Genomic DNA, 19954 nt, shown 5'->3' with positions numbered 1-19954 from the left:
GGGAGAACCAGGGGTGGAGTGGGGTTGTGTATGCTTGCTAGACCAACCTTTGACTGGCTTGCTGAGAATGTCATTTTCCAGCAGGATGGAGAGAACTCAGATGAGCTCCTCACAGCAAATTTCCAGAAGACCTTTTCCTTGCCTCCTTACCTTCCCAGTCTCCTCCGTGGTGGTTTTGGGACCCCAGATGCCACCGAGGCAGGCCCAGCACGTGCCCGTGGTTCCCAGGGATTCCACCCTACCTCGTCTGTGGCCACCTTCTTCCCCCCAGTCCAATGCCCTTTTCCCTAGTCAACAGCCCTCTCAAGCCCACCTTTCCCATCTCATTTTCCTCCCACCCGATTTTCTCCTTCCATGGGGTCCACTGGAAGCTCCTGCTGTTGTGAACAGAGTGACTGAGAGTTTAAGCTGGTCTCAGACACTCTCCAGCTCACACAATTTCCCACAACCTGAATTCCTTTCACGTCATCTCCTTGGCTGTTCTCTCCAGGAGACATCTCTTCACACTGCCCTGGGTTTAGGAAAGTCTCAAAGAGAGGGTCCTGACTCCTTTTCTCCACAGACTCTTCTAGATTACTGTGTTTGTCCACCCTTCACCTTTTCTATTTTTTTTTTAACATTTATTCATTTTTTGAGAGACAGAGAGAGACAGAGCACGAGCAGGGGGAGGGGCAGAGAGAGAGGGAGACACAGATTCCGAAGCAGGCGCCAGGCTCCGAGCTGTCAGCACAGAGCCCGACGCGGGGCTCGAACTCACCAACTGAGAGATCGTGACCTGAGCCAAAGTCAGACGCTTAACCGACCGAGCCACCCAGGCGCCCCAGCCCTTCACCTTTTCAGATCATCTCTTCATATTCCTCCAACCTCCTTCAATTTTCCTGTGGCTCCAAACACCACAGCTGGCAGGATACCTTCTTTCACTGGATGTGCCACACGTGCCAGGGTCAAGAGACCGCAACCTCAATGTCCTGACTTCTCTAGCTGTCCTAGTGCTACCATTGGTCTACCAGTCTCTGGAGGCTACAATTCTGCTGCTTATCTTTGATTCCTTCCTCTCCCTTATAGCAACTCCTACCTGGGAGTTTCTGTGAGGTTTACACAAGAGAAGGCATGTAAACCATTTAGCACCCAGCGCCTGACATAGAATGAGTACTCCACAGCGTAAGCTATTATTATCAGTTAATATCTTATTATTCACAGTGAATCAATAAGTAACCAGCTCCTGTATCTCCCTCTTCATGTCTTTCAGAACTGTCCACCCCACATCCCTGCTTTCCATTCTCACTGCTGCCTCCCTTATCCAGGCCCCTTACCTCCCATCTGGACCAGAGATGGAGACTCCAAGCCATTCTTCTCGTCTCCAGCCTCTAGTCCCACTTCCTAATTTATCTGGGATAGAAGATCCAGGTAGAGCTAATGAAAAGCTAACTTGGATGATATCATTTGGTTCCTCAGAAAAGTCAGTGCTCTCCTCCTGGCTGGCTTGCCGGCCAAGCCTTCCTGCCGGCCCCACCCTGCATTTCCGGCCTTGTCTCCCATAACCGTAACCGTGCTCCAGCCAGACTGGATAGGAGATCTCTGCAAAGTCTCCCGCCTTTCCCATGACCATCCCTTTGTGGATACCATTCTCTCAGTCTGGGAAGTCCCCACTGGCCACACATGGAAATCCTGCTCATCCTCCTAAGCCCCCTTCTTCCCTGAAGCCACTTTTTTTGTTTCTGTCTTTTCCTTCTTTGAGCCCCCACCGCCCCTGCATTATCTCCCTCTCATAGACCTTGTATTTTCCTCATAGGACCTCATCCAGTGCTAAGTAGAGGGCACTCAATAAATGTTTGTTGAACACCTTTCTGAACACCTTTCTCCCGTTAAGGGGAGAGACACCTCTCTGTTGTGTGGGGCCTATTCTCTGGCAGGGGAGAGATCAGGCACAGGATTACTTTGGTCCAGTCTTCACACTGTCTCACCCCTTAAATTCCCCAGCTAGCATCTTCTCAGTATAATTTGATGGTGTGCACTTCCTCATTCTGCCTTTTTCCTTCTCTAATTCCAAGCGACTTTCACTTACCTACCCCAAAGCACTACCTGTCCCCGCCTTTGTCATTTCCCCAAATTTAACTGCTCTCTTGTACAGAACGGTGCTCCTGGACTAAAACCTTGAAGGGAATTGCTCTTCTTCAAGGTCTGATGTGTCTCAGGGCGTACAAGCAAGCCCTGCAGTTAAAAGTGTCATGAAATGGACTGATAAGTAGCCAGAAGCAGAATGCTGTGTATACACAAATGGCCCTGCATTGCAGGATGCAGTTTGGAAGTTCGAGCAAGAATTGTTTATTAAAATGCATGAGCTTACCGCAGCTTTACCGAGGAGATAACATACTTAACAGTCACTGGTAGAGCACTGCATCAGAGAATAGGAATTTTATGTGGATCTAAGTGAGTCTTTTGAAGTATTTTTTGATTCTTTTCATTAGGCAGGATGAAGCCATCTTTAAGGCCGTGTCGCTGGCATTAAAAGATGCACATTATATGTCAGCAACTACAGTGTAATGCATTCATTTTGTGTGAGCACAGCAAAAACACTTTGGAACACAGTTTATTTTGCAGAAAGACTGAATTAACCCTTCAACTGCTGTCCCATGCCACAGAACCGCCAATCCCGTCTCACGCCGTTGCGTTTGCTTATCATTATGTTCTTCCGCCTGTTTATGTACTAAGGATAAATTAAGTAAACAGAAGAAAATAAAGTGGGAAAGCGAGTGGCTTCTATGTGCACTCAAGCCTGTGAGGTGGGTGTCCCCACCCAGGCCTTACAGAGGAAGAAGGGAAATATCTAGCCTGAATCATGGGATCCAGAAGCTTCTCAAACCCCAGGGGTGTGCCATCTCCCTCTGTAACTGAATTGCTTGGCCGGCCTTGTGCTATTTTTGTATTTCTCCAGTGCAGACCACTTTGTACCTGTCTGCTTATCAACACCCCGCCCAGGTCTTAGTCAAGAGAGGCCTGGACCCTTCAGTTTTGTTGACTGCTGCTGGAGGCTAACCAGAGTTTTCCTTCCCTGTCTGTTCCAGTGGTTTCCCCTCACTTTGGGAAGAAAGAAAAATAGGGCTGGACTACCTGTACTTGGGGACAAGGAGGTAGCATGGCAGCATGGAATCGTCCATCAGCGGGGCCAGACAGCCTTTGCTTCGGCTCCCAGCATTACCACTTTTCAGCAAATGGGCCCGGGCAAGTTATGTGGTACTTCGTGGGTCGGTTTTCTTCTCTATGAAATAGCGGTGATGTCCCCGTCCTGGGGTGGCATGGCGCAGGGTAGGTACTTAACCAGTGTTGGTTCCATCCCACTACACCTTCCCCCAAATGCTATTCACACTCAGGAGAAATCCAGACATTTGAGCACGAGGAAGCGTTCCCTATATCCCTCTACCTTTCTCCTTTCCTCACCCCCGAGCCAAGCCTCACAATCGTGTCTTCTCCCTCTCTCCTCTCTGCCAACCTCCTCACCCTCTCAGGGCTAGATCTCAAGAAAGCCCAGGAATCTCCAGGGGAACCAGTCTTCCTCCTCTCGTCTGGTGGAGGCTCACAGGCTCATCCCTGTGGGCTGAGGGCAGAGGACCCAACTGGAGTTACAATACATTATTACCTCTCTGGAGAGCAGGAGGGGCAGAGAGAGGAGCCCACAGGTGTTTTTCCCGGTCTTCTCCCTATTCCATTTCACCACATTGCCCCCACCCAGGCATTCTCAAGGTGGTGACCTGGGTGCTAACGTCTTGAGGAACCACCCAGGTCAAGGTGCAGAGCCTGTCAGAGGCAGGTGGGGGAAGGGACTGACTAGGTGTGGGCTGTGTGGTACTCTTTGTTAAAAGATATTTATTTAGCCGGAGGACTATCTCGAACTCGGTCTATCTCAGTGAGTGAGTCACTTACTGGAAACTGTAAACACAGGTGTAATATTGGCCTGCGTAAGACCTGGATGTCCGAGGGAGGTGGAAGACCAGCTCTGTCCAGTTCAACCGTTCATTCTATATCCAGAACACCGAAGTTCCTAGAGGTTAAGCCATTGGCCTGAGTGAGGCTCAGTCCAGGGACCGAGGGGATCTGGAATCCGAGGTCGGGATTCCCAGCCCGGCTCCCTGGCGCCCCACCCTCCTCCCGCCCGCTACAGCGATGGACAATCCCGGTGCCCACGCAGCTTTCGGGACCGGTCTGGGATCCCGACCTCACTATTCCTCTCCTGACCCCTGGCTTTCTCGGCTCCCCCTCGCCGGCTCTCGTGCCTTCCCCGCCCCCCCGAGTCTCGCAGAGCCGGCTGGATGAAGGGATGCCGGACACCTATGATACCTCTACAGACATTGTAGTAAGAGCCAGGCTGCCGGCACCGAGAGTCGCCGTGGCAGAGGCGCGCACCGCGGTCTCCGGGGAGGGGGCAAGCCGGGGCCCCGCTCGCGGGTCGGACGGCGCCCAGTCCCGGGCCAGGGGCGGGGCCTCGCGGCCCGGAGCGGGCGGGCGGGTGGGCGCGGGTGGGAGGGGCGGGGCGGGGAGAGTTTGGACGACTCGGGGCTGAGAGCCTCAGCCCGCCGGCGGGGAGCCGGAGGCGCGCGGGCCCGGGTAGGGGGTGGGGGCGCGGGGAGGCGGCGGGGACTGCTGAGGTGCGGCGGGAGCCTGGGCGGGCGGCGTAACCGGAGGCGGAGGGGGCGGAGCCGCGCTCGCAGCTGCCACCCGGCCTCCGGGCCCAGGCAGAGGACACCCGCCCGCGGCCGGGCACGCACTGCGCGCGCTCACTCTCCAAACAATGCTCCGAGGCGCCCGGCCGGGCGGCTGGCTTCTCGGCGACCGACGGCGAGGCCGGGGGAGCGCGGCCCCGAGGTGAGCCCGCGACGCTTTCTCCAAATCCGGCCTCTTTTTGTCTGGCAAACGTGGCCGCAGAGGGGAGCTCCGGGGGAGCGCTGCGGTCGCCGAGAGGGCTATCCCCTGTCGGAGTCCCCCGGGGTGACAGGCGGCCGCTCGGGGAGGGTGGAGCGTCCGGACCGCGTGCGCCGGGGCTTGTGCTCCAGGTGCAGGCACGGAGCCCGGAGCACACGGGAGCCGGAGGGCTGTTTTCGATTCATTCGAGCATCGCGCTTTTTAAAACGGGGAAACTTTCCTTCGAGTTCGGGGAGGGGACACCGACTGTTGTGCTGGTCTTGCTGGTCTTGCTGTTCAGTCTGGGGCAGGGGACCCGAGCGCTTTGCGAGTTGCTAGTGGGGACACTTCATTTCCGCGGCAGCCGTATTGTCAAAGGAGCAGAGGGAGAGGCCGTTCAGGGATCCCGGGGGTGATGGTTTGGGGCCGCAGGATAGCGGCCGCTGGCGCTGCCCCGGGTTAGATGCCAGCCTCCGAGTCTCCGGAGGGAACGAGATGATGCCTCTCTCCCGAGCCTTCTGAAAGAGGGCGTACCGTGGGCACGTTCTTAACCTTTGCGTGTGCTGCTCGTGTTCCCAGCCGGACACACACACACAAGCACACCAGGAGAAAATAGGACCTCTCCACCTCTCCGCTTTCAGGTCCTGTAAATGGGAATGGAGGCAGGGCCGGCTGTGTTTATTTTTCTCAGGTAAAGCTCAGCCAGCAAGGACATGGCTTTGCAGAACTGGATAGGAAAGCCCAAAGGTCTAGGGGCCAGGAATTTTGCAATGCCATCAGTGCAGAGTCAGGTTCCACGGACCTTACTGATCACTGGCCTGATCCGTGGTAGCAACCTTTTCCCGTTTTGAGAGGGACATTTGACAGGAAGCCCTGGGGAATTGTGCGGTGACTTTGCCATCCCGTTGTCCTGTGGAATTCGGCCATCCTCCTTACTGGTTTAAACTGTAGTAGGTCTAACCCATGAAAATCACATTGCTACTGCTGAGATGAGATTGCGTAGGTAGCATTGGAGACGGAAAAAATAAAATGAAAAGTTGGGCGAATATCACGACTTACCCTCTGAGGGGTGGGGGAAGGAGGGTGTTAAGATTGTCACTTTGTTCTTTCTGCCTGGGCAACCCTTGCCAGTGGAGTATTGAAAACCAGACACTTTCCGTACCTACTTTTCCTTTCCACTGTTGCATTAATTTAACGGTATGTATACATTTATCAGGTGAGTGTTTTTTGGAATTCTGTCACTTCGGGGTGAGGCATGAACAGCCTTTGATGCAAGCGTGAAGGGGTATTTAGAGCCAAAAGGTTTAATTTTACAGATCTGGCCGTCATTCTTCAGATTCCTTTGGAAATGGGATGGGAGTGTGTCTGACAACTTCAGTCTTGCAAATTGCAGCCACAAATCTAGTGCAGAAGTTTGCAGAGGCAAAGATGTTTTATCACGACTTGGATCAGAAAGAATGCTGGGATCTTTTTCTAATCTTGCCCTGCTACCTCCCACTGAACTGGGGGAATTTGCATAATTCTGGGGGCCGCCTCCCTTCGGAGGTAAGGAACGTGGGCAGGAAGGTACCATTCCCAGGCTGTGGAGAGTTGGCACTGGGAGGCGAAGCGACGTTCCTGGTTTGTGAGCGCCACTTGAGTTTTTCACCATCTTTCACAGAAAACAAATAGGGGATAATTCCAGGCATGGAGCTCCCCAGACAGAACTGGGAAAGCATCTTTTCTGGCTTGACAGGATGGTAAATTCTGTTTGCTGTGACTGAGAAACCAGTTGTAACAGGATGCAGTGAGTCAGTGATGGTGGAAGGCTAGCACTTCATTCTGTTCTCTTCTTCAAAGACTGCCCCTAAAAACCTTTGCATCTCTGAGCAGTCGTGTCGGTGAGAGTTGTGCCCACATCAGAGAATTTCAGAGCTGGGCCTGGGAGCGAAGAGAGGGTGCACAGGCTGTGGCCAGGGTTCTGAGGGAAGCTTCCCACTCATCAGTAATCCAGAGCCTACCCGAAGTCCCAGGGCAGTGGTGGGCCATCGGCGACAAGGAGTGGGGACCTCTGGCACCAAGCAGACATGACAAGTTTGTGCTCGCAGTTGCCTGTTGGGGAGGAAATGAAATGTGACCTCCCCGGACTGCCTCTTTGTGAATCTGTGGTAGCCCCGAGGAAGTGGTTGGACACCCACCTCCACAGTTAACTCAGCCTTATAAGGAGCTGCAGGAACGCAGAAGGGACCACAGAGAACTGGTCTTTAAGCTTTCTTCCCTACTGTCATCAGGGTGGGGGGGGGCGGGGTTCGGGAGCCTCTGACTATAGTAAACGGGAGACTGTTTTTCTCTGTGGCCAGGAAGCCTGTCGGCTCCCTAAGAAAGGACCAGCTCCTCACCTTGGGGCAGGGATCTGGAGACTTGCTCTCCGAACACCACTGTGCTTCCTCCCCTTTTTCCTCCTTGCAAGATTTAGCAGCTGAGCCTAAAGCTCTCGGTGGCTCAAAATTATGGGAGGAAGAAAAATCCTTGCTATCCTCCTCTGCTTGTTGACGCTTAGTGACCTCTTCTGGGGAACTTGGTGAGGAATGAACCTGCTACTGGGGTGTATTTAGGGGAGGAGAAGAACCTAACCCACAATCATCTTAAAGAGAGGGATGCATAGGACCCACCAACAGTTGCTGAAAGACAAATACTTGTGTATTTCAGAGTGTTCATTTAGCTTGGTGAGGCAGTGGCTTTGCGGGGAACTTTGGAGGGACAGGAGGTGAATTTAGCGCCAGTGCTTGCTGAATAAGCACCCCTGTCTGTGAGTGCGTGTGGGACAACAGAGAGCACTTTCCAAAACGATTCAGGAGTGGGCTCCTGGCTCAGTCTACCTGGTTAGTCCTGTTGATAGTTTAAGTTTGTTTGTTTGTTTGTTTATTTATTTATTTATTTATTTATTTATTTATTTTTGAGAGAGAGAGAGAGAGAGAGCATGCGAGAGAGCGCACAAGCAGGGGAGAGGCAGAGGGAGAGGGAAACAGAATCTGAAGCAGGCTCTAGGCTCTGAGCCATCAGCCCAGAGCCTGATGCAGGGCTCAGACTCACAAAGCATGAGATCATGACCTGAGCCGAAATCAAGAGTCGGATGCTTAATCAACTGAGCCACCCAGGTGCCCCTGAAGCTTTTTTTATTAAAAAGAATTTTTTTGTTGTTTTTAATGTTTATTTATTTTTGAGTAAGAGAGACAGAGGGTGAGCAGGGGAGGGGCAGAGAGAGAGGGAGACACAGAATCCGAAGCAGGCTCCAGGCTCTGAACTGTCAGCACAGAGCCCGACGCAGGGCTTGAACCCACAAACCACGGGATCATGACCTGAGCCGAAGTCGGACACCTAACTGACTGAGCCACTCAGGCACCCCTGTCTTGGTAGTTTAGAAGGTATCAGCCTCAAAGCAAGTTCTCACTGGAGGACAGTGGAGAGCAAACCCTAGGGTAGAACTCCCTATTGGATGAGAATCTGTTCACCTTCGATTTATGAGGATTATTTTCTCATGAACACCCTCCTTATGAGGAGCTCAGTTCATTTAAGTGAGCAGAGAAGAGCAATGAGCAGCAAACAGATAATGGCCAGCAACTCTGTCTGATGAAGGACATGATGAGGTGAGGGGTTGCCCACACAGTTGGCCTCGCTTTCCGAAACCACCAAACCCCCTATGTCTATGGATGAGTCTTAGTTTATGCCATTGCCATTGTTTTTTCCCATCTGTGAGGTTTTTTTTACTTCTTTATTTAAGTAATGTGGGCCTCGAACTCACGACCCTGAGATCAGGAGTCTAATGCTCTTCGGCTGAGCCAGCCAGGCTCCCCTCTATCCGTAAATAGGGATAACAGCTACCTGCGGGGTGTTATTCAAGCTAATTGGTTAATATCTGCAAACTTCTGAGCTCATCTTGAATGGGCGAATTTGCTAGGTGCTAGGGGCAAACTCTCTGTGCTCAGTTTGACTGTCAGAGACACCTCTCTCAACAAGCTGACTGCCTTACCTCCTAGGGCTATCATAGGGAAAAATAACTGTGATAATCTCTTCCCTCTGTTCTGTTCTACCAGCGACCCTTAGACCACAGGGCTGTGGTGGTCAGGCATTTCTTTTTCTGTTTTCCCCCCCTTGACCTGCAGCCCCTGCTCTGTTGACCTCACTGAGCACTGGGTTGAATAACTTATATTTAGTAAGGAGAGGAGGGCAGATTCCCCAGATGCCAGACCGCCTGACACAGTTCCCCCGAGGGGCAGGCCAGCACCACACCTCTCCCCTTTCTCCTGCATTTAGTCTCCACCTGCCCAGAAGCACCATTAGAGCACTGGTCTCCGGGCGCAGGCCTGCCTGCTTGCTCAGTCCTTGGTGACAGATTGTGGCCTGTCCTCCGGAAGCCACCGTTTTTACTTGCAGAATTACTTTGTAGTTCTTGTCCCAAGCTCTAGACACCCCAGCAGCAGGGAATGCATGGAAGACAGGGCAGTTCCTCATCTAAAACCCCATGTGATTTCTTCCTGCCACAGTCCCCAAACCTCAGCTCTCGGGACGTCAGGGGACTGAAATGTCCACTATGCTCTGTACTCCTGTATCAGAGTTGCGTTTAGTTTTTACAGCTTCCGATAAGGCCGCACCACTGCAGAGTGACTACGAGCCTTAGGACAAATAGGTGAGGGTCTCAGAAGAAATGGAATGCTAATCTTGACCTTTTCCTCTCCCTTTTTCCTCTTCCCTCCCCTTCCTACTCCCCATTCAAATAATTAGACTCTAGGGTAATGCAGCCATCCTCTGGCCGCGTGGATCTCTGATCAGGCAGATCCCTGCCATTCCCGGGAGCTGCTCAGTGCCCCGCATCTGCCTCCCATAAGACCGCGCCAGAGAGCTGGGCACAAGATGAGCCAGCACACTGTCTGCTCAAGATGCACCAGACCGTCCGACTGAGCCCCGCGAGCCCAAAAATGTCTGCGTGCAGTGACTTTGTGGAGCACATCTGGAAGCCCGGGTCCTGCAAGAACTGCTTCTGCCTGAGGAGTGACCACCAGCTGGCACCTGGCCATCCCCAGCCTCGAGCAGGCAGCCTGCCTCCTCCACCTCGCCTGCCCCCCAGGGCGGAGACCTGCCGCCAGGAAGATGACGCTGTGAACAGCTCCCCCTACTCCAAGCCCACCATCGCCGTGAAGCCCACCATGATGAGCTCAGACGCCTCTGACGTGTGGACAGAGGCGAACCTGAGCGCCGAAGTCTCGCAGGTGAGGCTGACGAACCCGTGTGGTATTTTTACAGGGGCCGCTCTTGTTGTAACGCTTGGTGACTGGCTGGCAGCCAGGGAGGGCTGTTGGAGCAAGACTTCTGCAGGACAGGATGGCTTCCTGTCAGCTCGCCCCATGACTGCCCCGTCCTGGCTGCTGCCCTCCTTTCCAGCTGTCCCTTTAGGCCAAGAACCATCAATCCAGTCCGTCAAGTTTAAATGCAGACTGGGTTAATTATTTATCTGGGGACACACCAAAATGAAGCTTTTTTTTTTTTTTAGTTAAAAAATGTTTTAATTGATAATTAAAAATATATACGCAAGTAGCGGTAATTGTATAACAAATGCCCTGCATCCCACTGTCCTTCACCATGAGTGTCAACAGACCAACTCATGACCCGGTCTGGTCTTGCTTCCTCTCCACCCCCACCTCCACCCTGCCTTCCCTGTGATTTTGAAGCACATCCCAGATATCACATCATTTCCGTACATGTCTTAAAAGATAAAGTCTTCTTAAAAAATAGAACTGCAATATCAAGATCGCCCTTAAAATATTAGCAGTAGTTCCTTCATATCCATTTCCCAGCCAGGCATTCAAATTTCCAGCTGCGAACGTTGGATTTTAGCAACTTTGACCTGGGATAACTAAAGACGGTCACATCCCTAGAGATTAGACTATTCTGCTCATCCCACAGGTCACCCTTACAAAGGTGTAGTTATTTAGAGGCCGTGCAGAGCCCGCTGCCTCTAGACGTGTCTAAGATGCTGTCAGTCAGTCTAGGACATTCTCAAACTGCTTGGGACTTGTTTGACCTTTCTGTCTCGTCTAGTTTTCCTAAACCATCATGGTGGGTGGATCAGGAAGGGTGCGTGAGCCTATGTAAAATCAGAGGTCAGTTTTATATCGGAGGTGGCTTAACTGAAGAGAGGCACTTCCTGTGGTTGCACGTAGCTCCATGTCCCTGCTCTATTTGTCGTAAGCCAGTCACACCCACTCGCCAGGCTACGTTCACTACCTTCAGCCTTCACAGACGTAAGCCAAGGACTCTTTCAGTTCAGAATCATCTGGGAAAGGAAGCAAATGCAAGCCCTACTTTGAGGCTGCTTCTAAAAGTTTGGGGGCAGGGGGAGACTTTTTTTTTTTTAAGTTTATTTTTATTTATTTATTTTTTTTGAGAAACAGGTAGAAAGCAAGCAGGGGAGGGGCAGAGAGAGAAGGAGACAGGATCCCAAGCAGGCTCCACACTGTCAGCACAGAGTCCGATGCGGGGCTTGAACTCACAAACGTGAGATCATGACCTGAGCCTTAACCGACCGAGCCACCCAGGCATCCCGGGGCAGGGGGAGACTTTAGAAGGGAAGGACGAGGGGACCGTGACTTCAGGGATGGGAATGAGCAGTCCACATCTCTGTCTCCTAGTTCAACTAGTCCGGCCACTTACGTAGGCTTGGGCCGAGGTCACTGGCAGAGCCCAGAGAGCAGCGAGGGGGCTGGGACCCAGCTCAGAAACCACCCCTCACTCTCTTGCCCCACCGCCCAGCCAAGGTATTTTAAAAAGCCTTAAGACTTTGGTTTCTTCGGGAATGTACTGTGGCATGGTTATCAAAAAACTAACAAACACGGAGCGAAAATTAAACTCAAAACTCTCTTTTCAAAGCTCTTAGGAGAACTTACCTCATCAGGCAATTGTGAAGGAGAAGGCAGAATGTTCCTTTTCAGGGTTTTTCCTTCCCCTACCTCACAGACTTAAGCCAAAAGAATGACAGCCCCCGGGGAGGGAAGCACGGCTGGGTGTCTGGGAAGGCCAGTGGCTTCGTGGGTGTGACAAGGAGGAGAGGCTGGGGGGCGATCAGAGGGGGAGGCGTGCTGGAGAGCTTCCTCGATGCAGCACAGAAGACCGTTCACAATGTCATGGCACTTCCCTCTCACTTTTTCTCTCTTCCTTTTTTCTCTGACAAGGTCTAATGTAAGTCTTTTAACCTTGGGGCTGTGTAGGTCATCTGGAGACGAGCCCCCGGCAAGCTCCCCCTCCCGAAGCAGGACGACGTGCCGATAGTTTACCTGGGCAGCTTCCGTGGCGTCCAGAAGCCTGCCGGGCCCTCCGTCTCCGCAGATGGCCACTCTCGCTGCCCCCCTGCGTATGCCATGGTTGGTCTGCACAGCCTCGAGGCCCGGGGGGAGCGGAGCACTGCCTTCCACCCAGTGAGTTTCCCCAATGAGAAGGGGGGGCGAGAAGATAAACCCGTGTTTCCCTACCAGGAACTGACCTCCACTCAGGAGAGCTTCCGCCAGAAAGTGGCTGCCTTTGCCGGGATGACATCTGGCTGTCACAAGGGCGCGGGGCCCTGCCCCTCTCCACAGCCGCTGCGGGAGTCCCTGGCCTCGGAGGATGACAGCGATCAAAGGTGCTCGCCTTCAGGGGACAGCGAAGGGGGGGAATACTGCTCCATCCTGGATTGTTGCCCCGGGAGCCCCACGGCCACGGCCACCTCACAGGCTGCGAGTTCTCGGTGCAGGCCTGGCGGAGGGGACTGCCCAGCAGTGTGCTGGGGGCAGGCAGTGTGTGCGGGGTCCACTGAGGAGCAGAAGCATGTTGTGAGCTTCCCGAGGGAGTGCTGTAGCCAGGGCCCCGCGGAGAACCCTCCCCGCCTGGGTCCCAAGAAGCTGTCCCTGCCCTCAGAGGCGGCCGGTTCTTCAGACGGCCTCTCCTGTGGGAGTCCCAGCAGCGGGGCCAGCAGCCCCTTCGCCCCCCATCTTGAGAGTGATTACTGCTCCCTCATGAAGGAACCTGTGCCAGGGAAGCAGCAGGACGCTGGCTCGAACAGGTGCCTTGGACTGACTGGGGAGCCCCAGCCTCCAGCCCACCCCAGGGAGGCTGTACAGCCTGAACCCATCTATGCTGAGAGCACCAAGAGGAAGAAGGCGGTTCCAGCGCCTTCTAAGCCACAGGCCACAGCGGAACACGCAGCAGCAGCTGCTCGGGGCCAGGGCCAGGTACGGACAGCTAATGCCTGGGCTCCGAAAGCACCATCTGGCTGGGGCCGGGACAGGGAAGGCCCAGATAAGGTTCCCCAGGTGGCAGCCACCATCACGGTCATGGCAGCCCATCCGGAAGAGGACCGCCGGACGATCTACCTGAGCAGCCCCGACTCTGCAGTGGGGGTGCAGTGGCCACGCGGGCCCCTGAGCCAGGACTCAGAGGCAGGTGAAGAGGAGACTTCAGCTGGCCAGGGGCTGAGCTCCAGAGACAGCCACCGCCCCGACGCGAGTGAGAACACACCCAAGGGGAAGCCTGCCATTCCCCCCAAGCTTTCCAAGAGTAGCCCCGGAGGGTCCCCAGTGTCGCCATCTGCCTCCCCACTCTCTGACCTCAGCGAGGGGAGCACTGGGGGTGGTCCTGGACCCCAGGCTTTAGCCGGGGGCCCCACTGACTCTGCCTCCTCCTGCCGGGCCAATGGCGTCGCCACCAATGACTCTGTCTGGTGCCACCCACCTGCCGCCACTGCCTCAGCCTTGGACCAGCGGCGGCCCCGGTACCAGACTGGGGCCTGGAGTCGTCAGTGCCGGATAGAGGAAGAGGAGGAGGTGGAGCAGGAGTTGTTGAGTCAAAGCTGGGGACGAGAGATGGAAAACAGCAGCGCCACAGACCCCTCAAACTCCTCTGCCTGGCACCGTCTCCGCCCCACAGACGGCTCCTCTGGGCAGAGCAGCAAAGTCGGGACCGGGATGAGCAAATCGGCCTCTTTTGCCTTTGAGTTCCCCAAGGACAGAAGTGGGATTGAAGTGTTCTCACCTCCTCCACCGCCTCCAAAGTCGAGGTGAGTATGCCTGTCTGTGTGTAAGTTGGGCTCGTTCCAGGGGACTGGGGGAGGGCTCTTCTAGAAACCTGTGCTGTTGCCCCCCTACCAGAAGCCCTTGGGCCCAAGCTCTGGGTCTGGCACTCTGGGCACCAAGTATCTGCCCAAAGGCCTTGTGCCTTTATGTAAATTTCTAAGTTGATGTTTGTGCTCAGCAAACAGACCTACAGGCTGTACCCTGCCTGGGACTGGCTATTTGAAATAAATCTTTGCAAGAAGCACCGCTAAGCTGTCCCTCTTTTCTAATGCTTGTAGTTTTATAAGCTGGTACTCTTTTCCTCCCCATCTCTCTGGAGTGTCTTTAGCAGACTTTTCTAGGGAAAACCCTGAGATTCTCCGTTTATTTAAACATGCAGAAGAATGCCAAAGGAGGCTATGCTGCAGAATTTGGAGAGGCAAAGAGATGGGGAGGCCCATGGGCAATGCCAAATGTGTGCTCCAGAAACAGGCCTTGGAGCCAAGAGCCAAATAGTAGGAGGCTCTGCGCGCGGTTGGTAACCTTTAGATGTGGGCTTTTATGGGGGGAAAAAAGTAGTTTCATTTTAGCGTGCTGAAACTCACAGCTTTGTCCACCGCTTTGCTGCTGTCTCCTGCCAGTTTAAAGTACCTTTCAAAGGCCTAAGGTAAATAAATGCCTTTTTAAAGGTATTGAGTTGTGCACGGAATTTAAATTCTGGAGGAAAAAAAAAAATGTCCTTCTTCGAGCAAAACTGATTGCTATCAGGGAAAGGAGAAGCCTGCTGTTTTTAAAAAAATGACAGCCTTTCCAAACAGACTTTCTCTAGCGGTGTCATTTCCAGTGATTCTGTTTCAGCTTACGTGCCTCCGGGTTGATGTCAGAAGCAGGGAAACTGACCACAGAGAGATACAGCTGTGAATACTTGACTTTGAACATCAAGGCGTCTCAGGCTATGATGCTCTCCAACATGGGCTTTTTCAATGACCACTACTTTGTTCTGGTATTGCGCTGGCCACCTGCCAGTGGTGTAGACATCCTCAGGTGATTGCAGACTCTCATTGGCTACAGTTTTAACTTCCTGAGTGAATAAGGGATCCAGCAGCTAAGAATAGCTCCCGTTTGTATGGTACTTACTATGGGCCAGGCCTGGATGTAAGGGAATTAGACATATTAACTCATTTGATCCTCAGAACAGCCCTAGGAGATAGGAATTACCATCCCCAATTTACAGAGGACAAAACAGAGATAGAAGGAGCTGAAGTCACCTGCCAAAATTACACAACTGTACCTGCTCCTAGATACATAGGGTGCTTCAGCAGGTGTAGGAAGTGAACAAGACATCTGTCTGCCTCCGGCCTGGGTTGGTTAGTGAGAAGCATGGGCTTTGAACTTGATCAGAAAATCAATTTATAATGCATCTGTCTTATCTATGGGCTGAGTGATCTTGAGCAAGCCACTTGCCATGACTGAGCCTCCCTAAAATTGGATGGTAATAACAATAGTTTTATAACACCCTGTTGCTGAAAGACTCAAATGAGATGAACAGAATCCAGTAGAGGGTATAGTTATGTAGGCAGAAGCCACCTGGAGCTCCTGACTGTGGCAGGGACACCCACACCCTATAGGAAACTTCTGGCCCAATCCCAGGCACCCACCTGAACACCCCCTCATTCCTCAGAGAAGAAAGTAAACCTTTCTCATGTAAGAATTAAGGGCTTGGAGGAATCCAGTCACCATAGCAACATAACTCAGGGTTTGCATTAGCATCTGGGTTGAGATCTGAGGTTTTTGGCCCAGTTTATAGGATAAAACCATTGGATTATACATAGCTCAAACCAGGTGGGAATCTCAGAGGTCCTGGGTTCCAGCTCTTAAAAACAAAAAACAAACAAAAGAAGTTGTTAGTTTAAGGGCTTTTAGGAAAAAAAAGTCTGGGAAATAAATTTGGCTTAAGGGAGCCCAGAAAAGAGAAAAGAGCATCTGGTACTATTTAAAATAAAACAAACTTGTATATATTTTCATTTGGGGAAGATTTTTTAATCATTACTGACATGTCTTGAGTCATCACGTCTCCCTCATGAGGAGATAAGAGGACAGGCTTGGGACCATAAGCTGATTTTTAATTCTGGAACTCAGTACTTCCGAATCCTTCTGAGGAGGGTGCCAGAAACCCCCAGTCTTCAAATCTAGCAGGTCAGGGTGATGGCAAATTGGACCATTAATGAGAATACAGCCCACAGTTGATGCAGGACCAATACCAGTAGCACAGTGGTAACTATGTTAGGCTGATGTCAGTTTCCAAGATGGAAGATGTTAGAAGGTCTTTGAATGACATTCAAGGTTAACTTACTTTCTTTCCATGGGCCATTTGCTAATAGGTCCTATTTCTAAGAATCAGCCTCACTTTCAAGCAAAGAGAACGAATCTCATGAGGTGTATTAAATACACTCGACCCTCTAGAGAAAGGGGTTGTTTCATGCAGGACAGTGTTACTTTTCACTTACGTTTACTTAGTTCCTTCTGCTTTCTTGGACTATTCTGGAAGAACACAATCATTTTCTGGTTTGCCTGTGGTCCTGTTTTACAAAATTGTGGCTTGGAGGGGGAAAAAAAAAAAAAAAAGATGTTGAGAATGACCTGACTTTCCTGTGGTCTTATTTTGGATGTTTGGTCATAGCTTGTCTGTCTGTCTGAGATATTGTCCTCCGTAAACTCCCATTAGGGTTCTGGAGAAAACTCTTGCTGTAATGTCATGTAGGACTTATTTCCCACAGGTTTGTCTCCTAACCAGAAGTACCTGTCAATCTTCACCTTTGAACTCTGCCCTAAACTGGGGCACTAAATCATTCCAGAGACTCAGTGAGGTCTGTCAGTCTAAGTAGGTGAGCCCGGATGTGCATGTGGTTGCCTTGGCAACAGCAGGTACCTACGGACCCAGACTGTACCTCAACTACTGGGAGGAAAACTAGGTGCACTTCAACACCTCTAAAGGGCTCCCAGCATAGGACATGGGCATTGAGAACCTTTGTCCTACATGACATTACAGCTATTCTCATTAAACTTCTTAGTTTAAATGTCATGTTCAAGACTTAAGGCAGTGTAATGAGAATAGCAGTGCCTGGGGGAAATAATTAAGATGCAGAAGAATCAAATTTATTTCTGCCTTTTATTTCTTCGCAGTTGCAAACCTGGTTTTAAATGACATATGGCTTTTGAGTGACAAGGTCAGTTGAGGGAGGATCATCTGATTAGGGCAGACGGGAATTTCACGGAGAAACCCCAAATTAGGATGAGAGGCCTGAACTGAGAGGAGGAGTTGGAGCCCAGCAAGGGAATAAGAACTCAGACAAGGTTTATATGGTTTTAGTGTCCAAAGGTCTGGCCCTAGGTGAGACTAATTGAAAGTAAAAAATTTCTCCGAAAAAGTGAGAGACGTTTACTTTTGAAGTTATCACTCATGCTGATTGTAATTTTAACCCACTACTTAACTGCATTCTCCCCCTCCTCTGGGGGGGGTGGGTTCCAGAGAGCAGAGACGGAGTCTGTCCTCGGGCCTTTGCTCATGCTTGACTCCCCCCTCTCCCTCCCACATTCTTCTCGTCAGACAGGTGATGACAGGGTCATGGATGGAGCACTTTTCTGTCCACAGAAGTGGCCACTTGGCTAACCAGAGGGATCAAAATGACTTCATTGTGTGGTCTCTTGGTAACATGGACTCTCAGTATATGAGTACCATGGCAGGATTGGTATTTATCTCCAGACTCCATCTACAATCTGCGTAAAGCTCCAGATGCTTTATTCCTGCAATACTTTCTGCTATAGTGGATTACGGTGGGATGGCAACTATTTACTAGGAAATCCCATAGTCCTGATGGCTTTTCTGTGTGGCATTTTGAAAATCACAGTTTGTATTAGAAAACACTGTATGTGCCTTGAGAATCTTCTCTGTGTTTAGCCTTTTTGACAAAGCTGAGATAAGTCGGCTGGAGGTCAATGTGGACCAGGGAAGAATGAATACTGGGGATACTTCAGGGAGAGAAACTAACTGCCTGCACATATACTCACCAAGTTTGGCAAACAGAACAAAGCACATCCACAATGCAAGGTTAAGGTTAGATTCTGCTCCCGACCAGGGGCAAATTAATAGTCGGCTTCTTCCCGTGAGTTTGTGGATAGAACCTAAAATCACTGGATATCTAATGATGCTGTCTGGACCGGGGACCATTAACATTGATTCCTAGATTTCTCTTCTGTAATTTAAAAAAATTACTGAGTTGAGCAGTAGTCTATATCAAATATTTTGGAGGTTTTCTCCAGTTTTAAGCATACATTCATGGCTAAGGCTAGGGATTAGCGATTCTTTAATTCATCAGATATCTACTAACTGCCTACTTTCTATTATGTTCTAAGGTGCTAAAAGTCAGTCACTGGGGTTCTGCTCTTTAAGGTCCCTAAGGGTTGAGTTGGTATACATCGAATCAGTAGGTGTGTAACATGACCACCAAGGGTTCTCCCTCTTCTTTGGTTTCCTTTGATGAGACTGGTCATCATAGCAACTGGATTCTCAGCACATTCTCATTCTGTTGAGTAACACAGAGGTAAGCTCAGCTTGGCGTCCAAGAGGAATGAAAGAATAGTCCTTTCTTTAAGTGTCTTTTGACTCGATCCAAGACCAAGCTTAGTACAGGTATATAGACAACCACTTATTTTTGAAAAGTCAGGGTTGGGGAAGATGCTCCTTGAAGGTCATGAGCATGCTTAGCCATCTGTAATAACACAGTATCCTGTGTGGTGCCTGGCACATAATAGATGCTCAAGAAATACTGGTTAAATTGGAGGCAGAGACCGTGCCCTGTTTATTTCAGTTTCTCCAAAAGCACTGTGCTTGAGAAAGAAGCAAGTAGTTTTAAACACTTGTATCAGTATCTTTCTGAAACCCAGGTTTCTGGATTGCCCCAGTATTCTGTTCATGCCTCTGTTTTGGTAATAAACACAGTATTGTCTTGCACTGCATTACATTGGATCCATATTTGTATCTCCTCAAGAAATTGTAAACTCCTAGGAGTGCAAGCACCATGTTTCATACATTTTTCTTTGACTTTCCCATAGGCTACCTTGTAGCACAGTGCCTGGGACATAGTAGGTATTCAATAAAGGATTATTGAATTGGGGGAAAAAAGCCAGAGCGAACTACACATCTTAGCCCGATTTTTCACTGGACAGCCCACTAGAATTCTGTGCCTAGCCTTGCTCAGTAGAACGTTGTAACTTTGAGTAAAAGAAGCTGAAGTTAATAATTATTAATGCTTCAAGGTGGGCAAACACCATATAGGCACAATGCATCCTTTCATGGATTAATTTCCCTCTAATGATTATACATTTCAGTTTTGCAACTGGACTCATACTCTGCTGCCCTTTTTTTTTTTTTTAAGCTGAGCAGGTGTGTGGAACCAGCCCTCTCCTCTTTCCACAAAAATGTTCCTTTCAGGTAGTAATCACCTAAGGACTTTCTTCCCCAGCAGTGAGTCTCAAGAGATTCTAAGTGTGGCTTCACTTCTCTTGGGAATATATTTTTTATGCTTTCTGAGGTGGGTTGGAAAACACAAGTGTGGGGCATATGATCGAGCCCCCTTTGCCCATCAAGTGATCAGAGGGACTTTTTTGTAAATTTGCCTGCCTACTTTTTGGGTGTAGAACTCACCAGTTGGTGAGAAATGATCACGATTTGTGGTGCGAGTAATTTGTTGTTATTTTGAGATCGTTGGTCTGCTCACGAAAGGACTTCCTTTTATCAGGGTTGATAAACCAACTGCAAAGAATACTCAGTGGCCCTTTCTGCAGCTGATAACTTTCAGAGTTTAAGATCAGGCTTCATCCTCTGTACTAGAATTGCTCATTCTTGCTTTATATTGACTTTGGGACACATCCCTCGAGATGCTGGCTGTTAAGGTGCTCATGCTGTTTCCATACAACTTTGTAAAGCTGCCTGCTTTGTG

General features: G+C 50.7%; 1 protein-coding gene across 4 annotated transcripts in view; it reads left to right on the top strand.

Annotated features, from left to right (window-relative positions):
• The window catches only part of PRAG1 (PEAK1 related, kinase-activating pseudokinase 1), a 110071-nt gene that overhangs the window by 54067 nt on the left and 36050 nt on the right, over positions 1 to 19954 (top strand). The window contains exons 1-3 of one of the 4 annotated variants that reach the window (XM_045055312.1): positions 4728 to 4860; positions 9658 to 10142; positions 12402 to 13960. In XM_045055312.1, the coding sequence (XP_044911247.1) occupies positions 9813 to 10142; positions 12402 to 13960 (1889 nt within the window). In that variant the 5' untranslated portion in view covers positions 4728 to 4860; positions 9658 to 9812. Of the gene's footprint in view, positions 1 to 4727; positions 4861 to 9657; positions 10143 to 12101; positions 13961 to 19954 lie in introns of those variants that run through there. The other 3 variants (XM_003984642.6, XM_045055311.1, XM_019828352.3) reach the window with 3 other exon arrangements.

The sequence above is a fragment of the Felis catus genome, chromosome B1 (assembly GCF_018350175.1).
Source record: "Felis catus isolate Fca126 chromosome B1, F.catus_Fca126_mat1.0, whole genome shotgun sequence".
Taxonomy (NCBI): Eukaryota; Metazoa; Chordata; class Mammalia; order Carnivora; family Felidae; genus Felis; species Felis catus.
This window is presented reverse-complemented; position numbering and strand designations above follow the sequence as displayed.